At 42.7% G+C, this 17,142-nt stretch overlaps 1 protein-coding gene across 2 annotated transcripts in view; it reads left to right on the forward strand.

Moving 5' to 3' along the window:
• Nucleotides 1–17,142, forward strand: part of PPP3CA (protein phosphatase 3 catalytic subunit alpha) — a 184,246-nt gene that overhangs the window by 124,757 nt on the left and 42,347 nt on the right. For both annotated transcript variants that reach the window (XM_053403963.1, XM_053403964.1), the window contains exons 4-6: nt 7,928–8,039; nt 9,972–10,117; nt 16,224–16,363. In XM_053403963.1, the coding sequence (XP_053259938.1) occupies nt 7,928–8,039; nt 9,972–10,117; nt 16,224–16,363 (398 nt within the window). The remainder of the gene's footprint in view (nt 1–7,927; nt 8,040–9,971; nt 10,118–16,223; nt 16,364–17,142) is intronic.

Raw genomic sequence — 17,142 nt, forward strand, 5'->3', positions numbered from 1 at the left:
CCACTGAAAAACCCTTTCCGTCAGTCTTCAAGTGTATTAAAGGGAAACAGAATTCCCACAGCCCAACATTCTGTTCCATTTGTGCTCTGGCACACTCTGAGTTGAAACACTGGCTATTATGAGTCAGATAATGTCCTGGGATTTCTGGAAAAAAGGTACAAATACAAATTTTCCTAATTGTTCTTGAAACTGGAAAGTGGAGTCCTACATGTACTACTGCACATTCCTTAACCAATCTGATATGCTTGACAGTGAGTGACTGGTGCAATGTTTACTGGGACTGAGATAGCCCAGTCGGTAGAGCATGAGACTCTTAACCTCAGGGTTGTGGGTTCGAGTTCCACGTTGGGCAACAGATTCCTGCATTGCAGGGGGTTGAATCAGATGACTCTCATGGTCCCTTCATGCTCTACAATTCTATGATTCTATGATTCTATACTTCATACTGGGGTAATGGTGGTTTGCGTATGTCATTGCTTCCCCATATGAAAGACTTGCAATGCATAGAAAACAAGTGTGTTACTGTAAGGGATTAAATCTACCCGCTTATGTAACTGGAATGATAGCAGGTATCAAAATAACAAGTGAGAATTCAGTGTATGTGGCATTCCAGAAGTTGTTGAAATGATTACAGCTCCCATCAGCCCCAGCCAGAATGGCCAGTGGTCAGAAGTTGTAGTCCTACAATGTCAGGCATGCCATAGGTTTTGCATCCCTGAGCTACACCAGCACTATTCATGGTTCATTCTAGCTAAGGTTAGCCTTTAATCAATCCAATTTCAACTCCATGCCATGCCCCAGATTTCTCAGCCAGGATTAAGAGACTGGTCACATTACACTTCTACCAGGGTCCCAAGAAGTATTTGTCATGCTTCCTCTCAAATACACCATGAAAAGTGGGGACTTTGTCTATCTTGGGAATTCTGGGTAAATATTTGAGCTAATCAGGCCCGTGCAGAAATTCCCCGTCATTGACAGACCCAAATGAATCCTAACTGCATGCCTAATTGCAAAAAAGATATCGTCAGTTTCTCAAACAAGGTAAGGTTAATGAACATTCCTTCAAAGACAAGGTGGGTGAGCCATTTGGAAGGAAAACATGGCAAGTATGAATATTATCATATTGTCATGTTAAGAAATTGGTAGTATATGCTTTGGTAATGAATCCTAGAGATGATGAACGAGCATGCAGATGACAAAACAAAACAGTAGTGTAATTGGGAAATATTCAGCAGATGGTAAAAAGAAACTTTCATGTTCTTCATGTGATTCTCTGATAACAAATTAGTATATATATAAAAAATCAGGCAGAAGCAGGCAGCTATTTTGTCTGTCCTTTAGATATGTGACCATTTAACAGCAAAACCACAGTTCCCTTTTCTTTGAATCATAGAATTGTAGAGTTGGAAGGGACCACAAAGGTTATCCAGTCCAAATCCATGCAATGCAGGAATCTTTTCCCAACGTGCGGCTCAAACACATGACCCTGAGATTAAGAGTCTCAGGCTTTACCTACTGAGCTATCCCAGGCCAATTGAAATGTTCTGCTCCTTAACGTTTTAGTAAGGGCTACAGTTCATTGATGAAGCAAGTGCTTTGCATGAAAGAGGTCCTGGGTTCAGTCTACAACATCTGGAGTGTCTGGAGGTGGTTGGAGGATGGATGGCGGCTAACAGGTTGAGGTTGAATCCTGACAAGACAGAAGTACTGTTTTAGGGGGACAGGGGGCAAGCGGGTGTGGGAGATTCCCTGGTCCTGAATAGGGTAACTGTGCCCCTGAAGGACCAAGTACGCAGCCAGGAAGTCATTCTGAAGGCGCAGGTCAATTCTGTGTCCAGGGCAGCTGTCTACCAGCTCCATCTGGTACGCAGGCTGAGACCCTATCTGCCCGCAGACTGTCTCACCAGATTGGTGCATGTTCTGGTTATCTCCTGCTTGGACTACTACAATGTGCTCTATGTTTGAAGGTGACTCAGAAACTACAACTAATCCAGAATGCGGAAGCCAGACTGGTGACTTGGAGTGGCTGTCGAGCCCATATAAGAGCAGTATTGAAAGACCTACTGTATTTTTTGCACCATAACACTCACTTTTTTCCTTCTAGAAAGTAAGGGGAAAGGTCTGTGCGTGTTATGGAGGCAATGGCTATGGGTGGCATGCCTACTGATTTTCCTCCTCTAAAAACTATGTGCGTGTTATGGTCGGGTGCGTGTTATAGAGCGAAAAATACGGTACATTGGCTCCCAGTACGTTTCCGAGCACAATTCAAAGTGTTGGTGCTGACCTTTAAAGCCCTCGGCCCAGTATATCTGAAGGAGCATCTCCATCCCCATTGTTCAGCCCGGACACTGAGGTCCAGCTCCAAGGGCCTTCTGGCAGCTCCCTCACTATGGGAAGTGAGGTTACAAGGAACCAGGCAGAGGGCCTTCTTGGTAGTGGCACCGCCCTGTGGAACACTCTCCCATCAGATGTCTAGGAAATAAACAACTATCTGACTTTTAGAAGACATCTGAATGGAAATTTATTGGGAAATTTGTAATGTCTGATGTTTTGCAATATTTAATGTGCTGTAAGTCACCCAAAGTGGCTGGGGAAACCCAGCCAGATGGATGGAGTAAAATTAATAAAATTATCATCATCATCATCATCATCATCATCTCCAGGTAGGGCAGAGAGACACCCCTGTCTGAATCCTTGGGGAGAGTTGTTTCCAGTTAATGTAGATAATAGTGGCCTACAAGGGGCAGTGTCTGGCTTGGCAGCTTCCTGTAACTTAAAAAGGTAAAGGTACCCCTGCCCGTACTGGCCAGTCTTGACAGACTCTAGGGTTGTGCACTCATCTCACTCTAGAGGCCGGGAGCCAGCGCTGTCCGCAGACACTTCCGGGTCACGTGGCCAGCGTGACGACGCTGCTCCGGCGAACCAGCACCAGAGCAGCACACGGAAACGCCGTTTACCTTCCCGCTATAAAGCGGTACCTATTTACCTACTTGCACATGATCCCATTTGCAAAAGAAATAAATTGACAACATCTCTTGGAACATTGCTCCATCTCTCAAAAATTAGTTGTCCCTGTACTTCACTTGAACCTCCCTGATGTCCACATATTCGACTCAGTTTCAGAATAGGGCCACTATTTGAACTACGTAATTCAAAGTTACTGTGTGTCAGTAGCCGTGTGTGCTTATTCTAGATAGCCCAGGCAAGTGCTTATTGGGAGTGAGGGCACTTAGTCAATCTCTACACACACACCTGCTTAATTAACACTGACTGGGATAGCAACAAAGGGAACCTTTCAATTCTTCATATTTACTATTCCCTTCCATTGCTTAAGAAACAGTTTCAGACAGTATGAAGAGAAGAATGGAGGGAAGGTTGCATTCTGGGAATTGGAGGGCTGGATTAGGATTCATTGCCATCAGTTGTTGACTTGCTCTGACATAGAAGAGAAGTGTAAATCTTAGCAATAGGTGGCTATGTCAAATTCTAAATAATTGCATTTAACAATGCTACAGTTGTTGTGGTCACAATTTAATAACCATTGCCATGTGGAGCCTTCATCATAAAAGATATTGTGCATTTTCCAGAAGCCTTCAATTGAATCAACACAAAACACTTTAATTAAGCCTCATAGCATCTTTGAGTGGTAAATCAATATTATGATATGTAATCTGTCACATGGATAAATATGCTGAGATACTTGGAAGAATGGGAATCTTGCCTGAGGTCACTCAATTAGTCAGTGACAAAAAGGAAAAGAAAGCTAGCCAGATGGAAGTGCTTTCACTGTTGTAGGCTATAACCACAAAAGAAATGAAAACACCCACTGAAGAATATGAAGGAAATGATTCAACACATTAATGAGAAGCCACGGTGAATGGGCACAAGAAATAACGAAGATATCTCTTGAACAAAAGACAAGGGCAGAACTGCATGTTGCAAAGAGCAGGGGCTGCTGCCAAAAATGTCAGGTTTCCCACTCAGTTGCAGAACATCTAGTCCTGACTATACTATGCACTGGGTTTCTCCAGGCCCACCAGTGGCAGTCAGTGATAAAAAGTTGGGGCAAGGAATTGTATATATAGTGATAATGTTAAAATATGGGTAAAATGAGCTAGATATTACAGAGGGGGATAAGGTTGGGGGCAGCATCAGTGCCAAATCTCTCTCTCTCTCTCTCTCTCTCTCTCTCTCTCTCTCTTGCAAAGTAGTATCACATTATTGTGTGTCGCACCCATCTGAGCAAGTGAGAAAGTTATCTAAGCATGCAAACAGCCATTGGATTTCTATGTTTAAACAACAACGACCAACTGGGATGTCTCACATGTCAGCTAGTTCGTTTATTGGAAAGTGAAGCCTTATAAGAAGAGGAGTGACAGTAGAAAAATTCAGTGGTAGGAAGTCTGTGACTCACTATGTAGTGACAGGCTTACACAAACCAGAAGAAATGAAGGGGGGGGAAATCACTGCTTTTCAGTTCAGGGAGACAGTTTATATGGTGCAACGAACACATTGTTACGTACTAAGGGCATCTTTAAACTCTGCGTGTTGTTTCGCTTGTATGTTTAAGGTACGGCTGTCCACTTTGGGAAATTTGCTTGTGCTCCGACAGAAGTGATACAGCTCTGGCACTGTGCACACTCTACACCATTAAAGCACATTTGAAGAATATTCTCTCCCTCAAAGAATTCTGGGCATTGTAGTTTACCCCTCAGAGCGTTGCAATCCCCACCATCCCTTTACAAACTACAGTGCCCATAATACTTCGAGGGGAGAAAATGTGCTTTAAATGTATTGTGTGTACACAACCTAGAGCTGTGAGCTAGAATTCTTTGCTGTGTATTTAAGTAAAACAGAACAGCCTGTACTTACTTCCAGAAAGGGTGGATTACTGGGCAGTTTCATAGTACATGAGATAGAGGTTTGCTTGTGGCTGCTTGCATCTCCAGCAGTCATGTGATGCCCCTGGGCTTCAGGCATGTTGGTATCCCATCTAAAAAAGCATTTTCTGTTGAATTAAACTCAGTTTAATGTTGTGAATGGCTAGTTTAGTACTATGTAAGGCTTTCCCCTCATTGTGTGTGCTCCTCATTCTTTGTCCCACGTATGTCTTACTGGATTTAGAACACAGCTTAGCCTGCTACATACTGATGTGTATAGGCACCTGATGAGTTGTCTCAAGAAGAAGAAGCCACATGACTTTTGCAGGAGATATGGTGTGTCTGCTGCACTCAATGCATCAGGGCTAAATCTTGCTTCTGTACCATTGTTGTTGTTGTTTAGTCATTTTGTCATGTCCGACTCTTTGTGACCCCATGGACCAGAGCACACCAGGCACTCCTGTCTTCCACTGCCTCCCGCAGTTTGGTGAAACTCATGTTGGTAGCTTCAAGAACACTGTCCAACCATCTCGTCCTCTGTCGTCCCCTTCTCCTTGTGCCCTCAATCTTTCCCAACATCAGGGTCTTTTCCAGGGAGTCTTCTCTTCACATGAGGTGGCCAAAGTATTGGAGCCTTAGCTTCAGGATCTGTCCTTCCAGTGAGCACTCAGGGCTGATTTCCTTAAGAATTCTGTACCACACTGAGTTTTAAGAGTTGCCAGGTAGATGCAGGGAGTAAATCAAATTTGTCCTGAAGTGTGGTGCTTTACAAAAGAGTGATGGCCTTAGCAGGGGGAGCTCAAGAAGGTGCTCGCCTGTCTGCCTGCCTGCACCCAAGTAAGTAGGCTTCGTCTTTTATCCCAAGCAAGCAGGCTGCCTCCTTCCTCCCTTCTTTCTGGGCTCACCTCCTGCCCACTCCCTCTCTCCACAGCCCTTCTTATTTCAGACATCAAGATATATCACTGTATTACAATGGTTTGCTGGTGATATATCACAACGTTGAAAACTGGATATCGCCAACCCTACCTTGCACAGATCGTCATGATTGTGCCTCCTAAGAAGCCATCCTGAAATTAAGCCTCCTCCCCATTTCAAAAGTTAGAAGGCTTTCCCACACGATTACGGTCTTCTCCCTTGCTAGCGTTTTTGTTCTTTCTCTAAATTGTTTGTTATATGCTGTGTTTCTGGATGTTTCTTTTACCTATGGAAATGTCCAATCCCTCTTCTGAATTTTAAAAAAGTACTGGAAGGAGCGCTGTAGGTTAATGTGCTAGCTTTTGTTAATCAGCATCTCATGCATGAAATAAAGCCTCTGGGAAGCTTTTGTCCTCATTTTTTTCCAAGTATCTAAAGAAGAGATGACTTGGCAATAAGAGTAGCTATAGGGCTGCTTAAAAGAGAGCAACTTCAAAAGTTACATTTTTCTTTCTCTGTTCTCCAGTTCACGTTTGCCTCTCTTTTCTCTGCTCAAGTCTCATTTAATTTTGTGAGGTTTATATGTGGTGAATATGATCTACCACCCTCCCTTCTCTTCACCGCCCCCCTCCCGGCACACATGCACTACTTAAGGAGATAAAGTAGTCTTTAACGAGCATGAAATCATTTTTTGATTCTCTCCAACATCAGTGGGATAAAACAAAAGAGAGCCTACCAAAAGCATCACAAATTATTTTTAAAGGCCCATCTTGGTCAGCAGTTAAAAGGGATAATTTGTCAGATTCCGAGATGACAGAAACCTTTAAAAACCAAATGATGGTTTGTGTTGTTTGTGTATTTGTTACATTTATATCCCACCTTTGCATAAAAAGTGTCCAAAGTAGTGTCTGAACTTACACTAGTTTACAAACCATAGTTTTGAAGGGGCTGCCAAGCAACAGTTTGTGCTAACTGGTGTTGTGCCAAACTTTCACACCCCATTCAAAGGGCTGCTGGAATGAAGCAAAGATTGCTTTGAAAAGGGCAGCTGGTAGGTGAAATTTCTCAGCAGAAAATTTATATTTTTCCATTTCCTGCTTATAGTGTGCATGCTGAGGTGGTTTTGTTCATTTAGAGAAAGTCTTTCACTCACTTAGAGCAGTACAGCTCCTTGGAATGACTCCTGGTCAGGCATCTCTTCTTGAAACGGGGAAGACACCCAAGGTTTGGCACAGCACTAGTGCAAAAACGTGGTTTGCTGTTGTCTGAAAATCACAAATCCTTGGAAAACCACAGTTAAGGCCGTTGCTTCACCTCAAAAGGCTGCTGCATCATGGATATAGAAGTAAATTATGAAAACAGATCAAATGAAAAATGAAAGCAGCCAAGCAACTCTTCAACTGTGTATTGCCTGCTGTGCATCTGGAGAATTGAATCATGTTGTTGGGTTCTTTGCTTCCATGCAGAAACAACAGAATTTCCTCTTCCTCTTCTGTGTCCATCCAAGCCCCTGAAGGAGACCTTCTAGAGCAGATTCTGGGGTTGCATGCAGAGCGGAGAGGATATGGAAGTCCTGTTGTAGTGCAGCATTGGACACAATCCTAAGATTTTAGTATAGTTTAGTAGATCACTTACAGATTTTATATCATACAAAATTGTTTTATTTCTCCACATAGCTTTGCAGATGAATTTCCTTTCATAAAATGCTAATCAAATGCTCTGTTTAAACAGCTATTAGGCAGCACTGATAATTGTACGATATGCTTTCCTAGCTAATTAGTGTTGTGCTGTCTACCCAGTTGTGTTATTTTTTTCCTGATATGGTTTTCCTGGGTTTTAGAGAGCTTGGGAAAGGGGTGGGAACAAATTATGTGAAAATAAATGTCCACATTATTTACTATTAAGAAATATTAAAACATCATGGTGACTAGTTAAGCCAAGCTTGCTGTAGAACGTACACAACACACAGCTATTAAAAATGTTTGATAGTTTTGGTAAGCTTCTGAATGAGTGGGCATTGTAATTAGAAAATGTTTTAATATTTTAAAAAACACGTCATATATGTTGTCTTTTGTAAAACAGAATGCACTCTTCATCCTTAATCAGCATCATTCCTTTCTTCTTCTTCACAGTGTGTGCTGTATTTGTGGGCCTTGAAAATTCTTTATCCAAAAACACTGTTTTTACTGCGTGGGAATCATGAATGTAGACATTTAACAGAGTATTTCACATTTAAACAAGAATGTAAGTATGAGTCAAAATTACTTCTTTTTCTAATATTCTTTTTGGAGATGGTAAACGTCTATTCAGGACTAAGACAAGTAAACAAAAGCCATCTTTAAACCTGCATTCAGTTTAAAGGGAATTATGCTCATGAATAGCTGCAATATGATAGACAACTTAGTCCTCATAACATTGGTGTACGATCCTTGCCCATACAATCATGCCTTGCCCATAGACTTTACCTTGTTGCTCTGGATACAGGACTGCAACATAGAGTTCTACTGTCCTGTGTTTGTTCCAAACCACTGTGGTCTTTCAGCAGAGTGATCATGATCCAAACAGGGTAGCTGGAGGGTTAGTCTGATCGCCATCTGATGGCAAGAAGGACTTGACAGGCATTGGGAGTTTAGAGAATGTGACAGGGCAGTAGGTCACACCTAGAAATTGGAGGTAGAAACTTAGGACCATATCATCATCACCATTTCAGTGATGGGTCAGGGTGGGTTACAACCATTTAAAATTCAATATTAAGAACAGTTTAAAACAAATTACACTAACAGGAAAGAGGTGCACTTAAATAGGGCAGCTATACATATAGTTGGCCCTTGGGTCCAGAGTAGGGGCAGGGTTACCAGCAGTTGGTCTTGCCCTCTTGTAACTTTGTTCCCTCACCTGGGTACCAACCTCTTTTTTCATGTGGTCTGCTCCACCACCACATGCACCTTTTGCCTTCAGAGCTGCATTAAAATCCACAGTGGCCACATTTGGGAAAACATGACCTACAGAACAATGTACAATGACATTTCCTTTACAGAGTGGAGGATAAAAAGGTTGTTAATTGACTTGAACGATTTGTAATTTACTGAGTTTTTAATATGCATATTTATAAATTAACATTTCAAATTAATTGAACAATCTCATTTATTTCATAATGATGTTTCTGCAAATCATTAAGAAGATGTGTGGTGGCGGTGTCTATACTGACCTACCCTTTCAAAGGGCAGGAGAATATATAATAGAATCTAAAATGAAATTATAGCTCTTTGGAGAAACCTTCTAGGATGACTAGAGAACTGTTGATATGGTGGGTTTTTTATATATAATGTGACTTTAAATGTTCATTAGTCTCCATGACATTTCGCATTCATGATTTCATCATTTAAGATTTGCTTAATATTTATCCATTTAAAGGATTTGTATGCGGCGCTTTTGCCTAATGGTGTTCGAGGAAGCTTAATAAAATCTTTTAAAACTAGAAAATATCATAAAACAAAATGGCAAACAGAATGAAAAGCCCAATTACTCTAAAATGATAGACGAAAGCAGGAAACAACTAATTCAAAAGCCTTTCAGGCGAAACTGGACAGACAATCCTTGTGAACTATAATAAATTAAATTAAGCCACCAAAGTTAACTGCCAAAAACTCAAATGAGCAGATCAACCTTTGTCTGTTGCCTAAAGGAAGGTGGCAAGTTCATTCACCCTTGCACACCAGCCTAAATTCTGCAGGCATGGTCAACTGGGAAAGGTTAGCTAATGGCTATCTTAGCTGCCCAACAGGTTCTGACTGAACATCTTTACCTAAAAGCCATGAATCAGTAGCACTGAATATTAACCAAGTCACAATCAAAGCAGAGGATTTGAATGTATGCTAGACCCCCTTGTCCAATGATGTATTGGTGGTGGTGGTGGTTGGAAAGGAGTGGCAGTGTTTGCGTCCCTGTTTTCATAGAAACTGCATTATCTCTCCAACGGAAGACCATAAATTATTTACTTGCAAAAGTGTGCAGAAAATATATGGGAAGAGATTAATATGTCAATATTAATAATTTAGTCTTTGAGACTAAAAGCTGGTTCTCACAGGCCCACAGAATTTAGGTCTGAATTCTTTAATACAGTACTCTTCCCTCTTCTCAAGTACTTTTTTCTGATACTATCTTATTATCCAAAAGGTAAAATAAAGTATTCAGAACGTGTGTATGATGCCTGCATGGATGCCTTTGACTGCCTTCCCTTGGCTGCTCTGATGAACCAACAGTTCCTGTGTGTTCATGGTGGCCTGTCTCCAGAGATCAACACTTTAGATGACATCAGAAAAGTAAGTTTGAATAGCACAACTCCAAAATGCCACTAAGCAAAGTTTGCTTTGCTCCAAATACCATCTCTCATTTTTTCCACTGTTGTCATATGGGAGAATTAAAAGTGAAGGGTTGGATCCAATGTTAATCATCCTCAGGAGTGGATTTACTGAAATTAATGGACACGGCTAACTTAGGTCCATAAATTTCAGTGGGTCTACTCTGAATAGGATTTAGTTGAAGACAACCCAAAATGTTTGTCTTTTCTCGTTGCACTAATAATAATAATAATAATAATAATTTATTATTTATACCCCGCCCATCTGGCTGAGTTTCCCCAGCCACTCTGGGCGGCTCCCAATCAGTGTTAAAAACAGTACAGCATTACATATTAAAAACTTCCCTGAACAGGGCTGCCTTAAGATGTCTTCTGAATGTCAGGTAATTATTTATCTCTTTGACATCTGATGGGAGGGCGTTCCACAGGGCGGGCGCCACTACCGAGAAGGCCCTCTGTCTGGTTCCCTGTAACCTCACTTCTCGCAATGAGGGAACCGCCAGAAGGCCCTCGGCGCTGGATCTCAGTGTCCGGGCTGAACGATGGGGGTGGAGACGCTCCTTCAGGTATACAGGACCGAGGCCGTTTAGGGCTTTAAAGGTCAACACCAACACTTTGAATCGTGCTCGGAAACGTACTGGGAGCCAATGCAGATCTCTCAGAACCGGTGTTATGTGGTCCCGGCGGCCACTCCCAGTCACCAGTCTAGCTGCCGCATTCTGGATTAATTGCAGTTTCCGGGTCACCTTCAAAGGTAGCCCCACGTAGAGCGCGTTGCAGTAGTCCAAGCGTGAGATAACTAGAGCATGCACCACTCTGGCGAGACAGTTTGCGGGCAGGTAGGGTCTTAGCCTGCGTACCAGGTGGAGCTGGTAGACAGCTGCCCTGGACACAGAGTTAACCTGCGCCTCCATGGACAGCTGTGAGTCCAAAATGACTCCCAGGCTGCGCACCTGGTCCTTCAGGGGCACAGTTACCCCATTCAAGACCAGGGAATCCCCCACACCAACCCGCTCCCTGTCCCCCCAAAACAGTACTTCTGTCTTGTCAGGATTCAACCTCAATCTGTTAGCCGCCATCCATCCTCCAACCACCTCCAGGCACTCACACAGGACCTTCACTGCCTTCACTGGTTCTGATTTAAAGGAGAGGTAGAGCTGGGTGTCATCTGCATACTGATGAACACCCAGTCCAAACCCCCTGATGATCTCTCCCAGCGGCTTCATATAGATATTAAAAAGCATGGGGGAGAGGACAGAACCCTGAGGCACCCCACAAGTGAGAGCCCAGGGGTCTGAACACTCATCCCCCACCACCACTTTCTGGACACGGCCCAGGAGGAAGGAGCGGAACCACTGTATGACAGTGCCCCCAGCTCCCAGCCCCTCTAGACGGTCCACTAAAACTCTTCTAGGATTGTCCTCCTTGGTAGTTGTCCTAAAAAGTAAGAAGAAGAAAAGAACTTCACTTAGCTCGCTTATTTAATGTGGCAACAACAGAAATGGAGTTAATCGATCATTCTTTTTTTGCTTTCCAAAAAAACTGGTTTTGTTGTGTCTATGGGGTTTGCTGTTGAATTCTCTTCTATACATTAGTCCTTTACTCCAATATGGTTATGCAGGTATCTAGGCTTGGCTATGTCATCCAGAATATGTATGTGTGAGCTGTGTGTACGTGCAAATCAAATTTTCCATCTGTGGTTCCCAGTGATAACATTTGCAGAAAGTTGCTTCCCTACACTGATCCTTATCTTAATTGGAGTGCAAATAGTTACCACCCCTTTTGATAACTTGTCATGTTCAAACAATATGTTGTTGCGTATTCAGCAATTGCCAGGATGGTGGCATTGACCCAGGGGTGTGCAGCGATTTCCAATAGCTTCAATAGTGTGAGATCTGATTTAGAATATTTATTTGACTTCAGGTTAGTAAACGTTTTTTTTAAAAAAGTTTATATTAATTTGATATTCTATATAATATCTGGAAAGTTTTTTCCATCGTCAGATTATTTGAATTGAAATAGGGGGAAATAATGATAAAGCACACTTTAGATAGCATCGTGTGAGAGTACTTAGGATGGTACATACCATTCTATCCACCCATGAAGGGGAAAACCAGATGGCAGATGGCCCAGCTCTGCCCAAACAGTTACCGTATTTTTCGCTCTATAAGACGCACCAGACCATAAGACGCACCTAGTTTTTGGAAGAGGAAAACAAGAAAAAAAATATTCTGAATGCCAGAAGCCATGACAGCAAGCGGGATTGCTGCACAGCTTATGGGATAGCCCTGGCTTATGGGATAGTCACAAGCAAGCCTCTCCCGGACAAGGGGAGCCTTTATCCCCTGCCCGGGAGAGTCTGCGCACGGCTAAGGCACCTCCAAGAGCCGCGCTCCCTTTAAAGAGCACGCAGAGTGTGCTCCCCCAAGAGCCGCACATACACTCCACGCGGCTCTTTAAAGGGAGCGCTGAGCAGAGCCTCCTGCCTGCATTCGCTCTATAAGACGCACAAACATTTCCCCTTACTTTTTAGGAGGGGAAAAGTGCATCTTATAGAGCGAAAAATTCGGTAGCTACCGCCAGTAGTCCTCATGACAGAGGTAGCCAGAGATAACTTGAAAATGGAGTGTTTGAAGCAGGGTACTAGAGGCTTGGGATCCACTGGATCCTAAGCTCTGCACATTCCCCAAGGTACCCAATCCTTGGTACCCTCAGCTGCACCAGCCTGGTATAGCGAACGAGCGCGCTTCCAACCTTCTGTCCAGCAGGGCTTTGATTGCAGCAGAGGATCTGTTGCTCTGCATTTCCCCAGCCCCTAGTGAGGATTGCTGTGTCAATGTGGTTTACATTTCTTTTCAATCAAACAGAAAAGCTTTGCTTAGAAATTATTTTCTTTCAAATACTTGTGAATGGTTTCAAGATACAGCGATTCAAGAGCATGGTTTACATATAAAGAAAAATGTAGGCATGGAAAACTGTGAACATAGTAATTTTATCATACTCAAAAGAAGTCTATGCATTGATACTAATATTAAATATGCATGCATGCTTCCTAGTAAGGGTCACCTGAAGAAAATGTTTGATTTGATTAGCATTGTAGCCATTCATTGTGTTATGAATTATTTCCCCCAGGAAGGGGTGGGTTTTTAGAAATGGGGAAAAAATGCATTGCATAACATTTTCCACACCACATCACTGTGGCATTCATTACCCATAATCTAGAGATGACTTTTTGGAAACTATGTTACTTTTCAAAAGCAATAATTTACTGCAATTTTGGTGGAGCTTGGAGCTGATGGTCAAAGCCATGAATAAAAACTGATTTGCAAGCTGAAGCAAGAGCTGTTGCAAGAGATATCACACAGATGCCTGCTTCTTCTACTTCAGTGAGATCTCAGTAGCCTTATTAAGCTATTCAAGACACACCCTGCAGTGATAATTGTGCGAGGCAAGAGGGTAGAGCCTCACACAATTATCACTCTGCATCCATTGTGTGCCTGCCCTCATGCCCCACATTGACCTCCTCCCAGTGTACATTTGGGAACTTGTCTGCAACAGGACAGCATACCAAATGTGAGTTAACTGTGAGAATGCAATGACCGTGAGATGAAATCTTGAGAGGGTGCAACCTACACAAATTAGCAGACTGCTTCGCTGCAGACTTTCTCCAAAACATGTGGACAGTATTGAGGAGGGCATTATGTGGGGTGTGGCAGTGAGAGTGAGGTGTGTAAGTGTGGCCTCACTCTCCTGCCTCACGCAGTTATTACCCTGTATTTTGAATGCCCAGATAAGGTCCTAGGTCCTTCTGTATTGGAATGCTGAGTATATGTTCCTTTTAAGTAAACCTTTATGTTGGTGTGCATGTGTTGGATGACATCTCATTCATGGGGATGGTCCAGAGGTCTGTGTGATGCAGATTACCCACTGCAGAACTAGCAAAGTGCAATTGATTTAAAATGGAAGCAGACGCTTATAGTCTCCTCCTCACAGCCAGGCTGGAGGAAGAGAGGAGTCTTTAGGAACTCAGCTACAATCTGCATAGCCCCACATTTGCGTATCTCATCAAGATTTCAGGTTCCTCATGCAGCAACAGAAACATGTCTGCTTATAATGAGAGGTGTGTTTACTTTCTTGTTCTTCTTAAGCCCCTGGTTACACCGTCTTTTGGAGGGCAGAACTGTGTACGCAGCACAGCTTGTCTTGGAACCCCTAAACTAGCCTGCTGCTTAAAGAGCAGGAGGAGATGCTATCACATCACCCATGTTTAAATAAGATTCAGTGCTCAGACCAGTTCAGTTCTGATTTGGAACGGAGGGGGATGGTGTTGTCCTTTGCCTCGGGCAACAAAATGTCTTAGGCCAGTCCTGTTTATGCATGCTCACAAAAGCATGCATAAAGCCAGAAAACTCAAGAAAAATTCCAAATAATTGGTATAATTACAGACTGTATGCTGCTCACAAGAACTCTTTCCACATGAATTCTATTGATCTTGTTTGGATGCAGTACCAAACCATAGCGCATGAATAGTTATGTGCATGAACATGCACCCTATTCCATCTCTAAATCTCAAGTAGACTGTCATCTGTCAGTCCAGTTATGACCCCCAAGCAAGATGTGTGTGTGGCAGGGAGAGAAGTAAAGTTGAGGGGCATAACACTTCTTCCTCTGTAATGAATGAATTCATCCTGTCTCAAGATGAATTCCAAAGGGTGAGGGTTGCAGTGCTTTTCTGTGCACGGTGGAGAACCTGCAGTAAACATCCAGCTAAGGGCAGGTTAGTGGAGATTTCCTGTTCAGCAACAGATTTGTTTGTTCACTGTGTTACTTAAGTCAGGCAGACAATGGTTTATTTACAGCAGGGATGTCAGCATTTAAATAATGTGTACAGCTCTGATTTTAAAAGTATTAAATAGCTCTATTATTAAAATGCATCTAGGGAGTTTTTCAGTTGATGGAATTGATTTCCTTTGCTATTCCTCCCCTCTAATCAATGAGATAATTGAATTTACTATGTTTATATATATGCTGGAAGCCGCCCAGAGTAGCTAGGGCAACCCAGTAAGATGGGTGGGGTACAAATAAATTGTTGTTGTTGTTATATATTGAGGGATTGCATTCAGCTATTGATGGCTGAGCACACTGGATCACTTAATTAATTAATTAATTATCCAAACAGAGAGAACCTAATTTCTGTTGTCTATGCTCTCATAATCTCTAGGTTAGATTACTGCAGTATGTTTTATGTGGGGCTGCCTCCAAACATGGTTCAGAAACATCAGCTGGTGCAGAATTCAGCGGCCAGATTGCTCACTGGGGCAAGACTGTTTGAGCATATAATGCCAGTCCTGGCTAAACAACACAGGCTGCCAATTAGTTTCTGGGCCCAAATCAAAGTGTTACTTTTGACCTATAAAGCCTTAAATGGCTCAGGACCACAGTACCTCAAGGACTCCTTCTCCCCATATGAATTGCCTCAGGCCCTGCAGTCATCACTTGAGGTTCTTTTTCATGGACCTTCCTCCTATGCAGTGGCTCTCTCCACTTACATTGGGAAAGTAAGTCAGAGTTTCCCAAACTTGAGTCTCCAGCTGTTTCTGGAGTACAACTCCCATCATCCCTAGCTAGCAGCTCCAGTGGTCAGGGATGATGGGAATTGGTTCCCTGTAATCTCAATTCTCACAATGAGGGAACTACCAGAAGGCTCTTGGAGCTGGATCTCAGTGTCCGGACTGAATGATAGAGATGGAGACATTTCTTCAGGTAAACAGGGCCAAAACCAGTATTCATTTTGCTGTTGTGATGAGGTTTAATCCCATTTTATAAACTGCCATAACTATATTCTGTGGTTGCACATCAGTTTGGGGCCAGCATTCACTCTTGGTGCATTATGGTTGTACCAGGGGAACCACACTCTGTTATGGCTCTGAGTTGAACTGTGGGAGGGGTGGGAGTCAAGACCAAATCACGGTAATGCTTGTGTGGTTACACTGTTGTTCCTAAATGTCAGTGCCAGATCTTTCCCTCTAGCACCCTTAGCCTTTCTCTTCGTCTTCTCTTTTTCTTAGTTAGATCGATTCAAGGAACCACCTGCGTATGGACCTATGTGCGACATCCTGTGGTCAGATCCTCTAGAGGACTTTGGAAATGAGAAGACTCAGGAACATTTCACTCACAACACAGTCAGGGGGTGTTCATACTTCTACAGGTGAGGATGCTTTCTTGTTTCATGTGGCCTCTGCAGATGGTTGTGGCTGCTTCATAAACCATCGTAATTGTGCCTTGAGTTGCATAGATCTTGAGTTCTGCCTTTTAAAAGAATTGAATCTCTGTCTAAAAACCAATATTTCTTCCATTGTGTTTAAGCAACGTGTCTACCTATTGAGGTTCTGTTTCAACTAAAATACATATGGACTCGCACATGAATATTCAGTCAACAAGAATGATTATCACTCAATGTGATAGTGGCAGGATCCAACATGGGCACTGCCAGTTCCATATAAATCAAGGAGGACTGGAAGGAAATGCATTTAAAATGCAGCAGAGGGAAAAGAGGGACCTGCATAGTTTACCCCTATATTTACATTTTCCTCTGAAATTCACTGTCCTCGCAGTGGGGCTCCATGCCTACTCAAGAAGTAATTTCCCCCTTCCCAGCCCTTACATAAGGAATTAGCAGTTCCTCACTCACTCTGCCGTCAAGCCCTAAGTCAGGGATGGGGAACCTGTGATCCTCCAGATGTTGCTGAACTTTAAAAGTCCCCTCATGCCTGACCATTGACCATGGTGATTAAATTTGAGTCTAACAAGATCTGGACAGCCACAAGTTCCCAATCCCTGCTCTTAGTCCTAACAATGTGATATCTTTTGAAAGATTTTGAATGTTGTTATGGTGAGCAAGTTCATAAAATTGTTTATCACTAAAGCATTTTCACAGGGTAAAAGTCACTAACATTACTTGTGTGTTGACAGATAAAGTTTCCTGTT

This window comes from Podarcis raffonei, chromosome 9 (genome assembly GCF_027172205.1).
Source record: "Podarcis raffonei isolate rPodRaf1 chromosome 9, rPodRaf1.pri, whole genome shotgun sequence".
In the NCBI taxonomy this organism is placed as follows: Eukaryota; Metazoa; Chordata; class Lepidosauria; order Squamata; family Lacertidae; genus Podarcis; species Podarcis raffonei.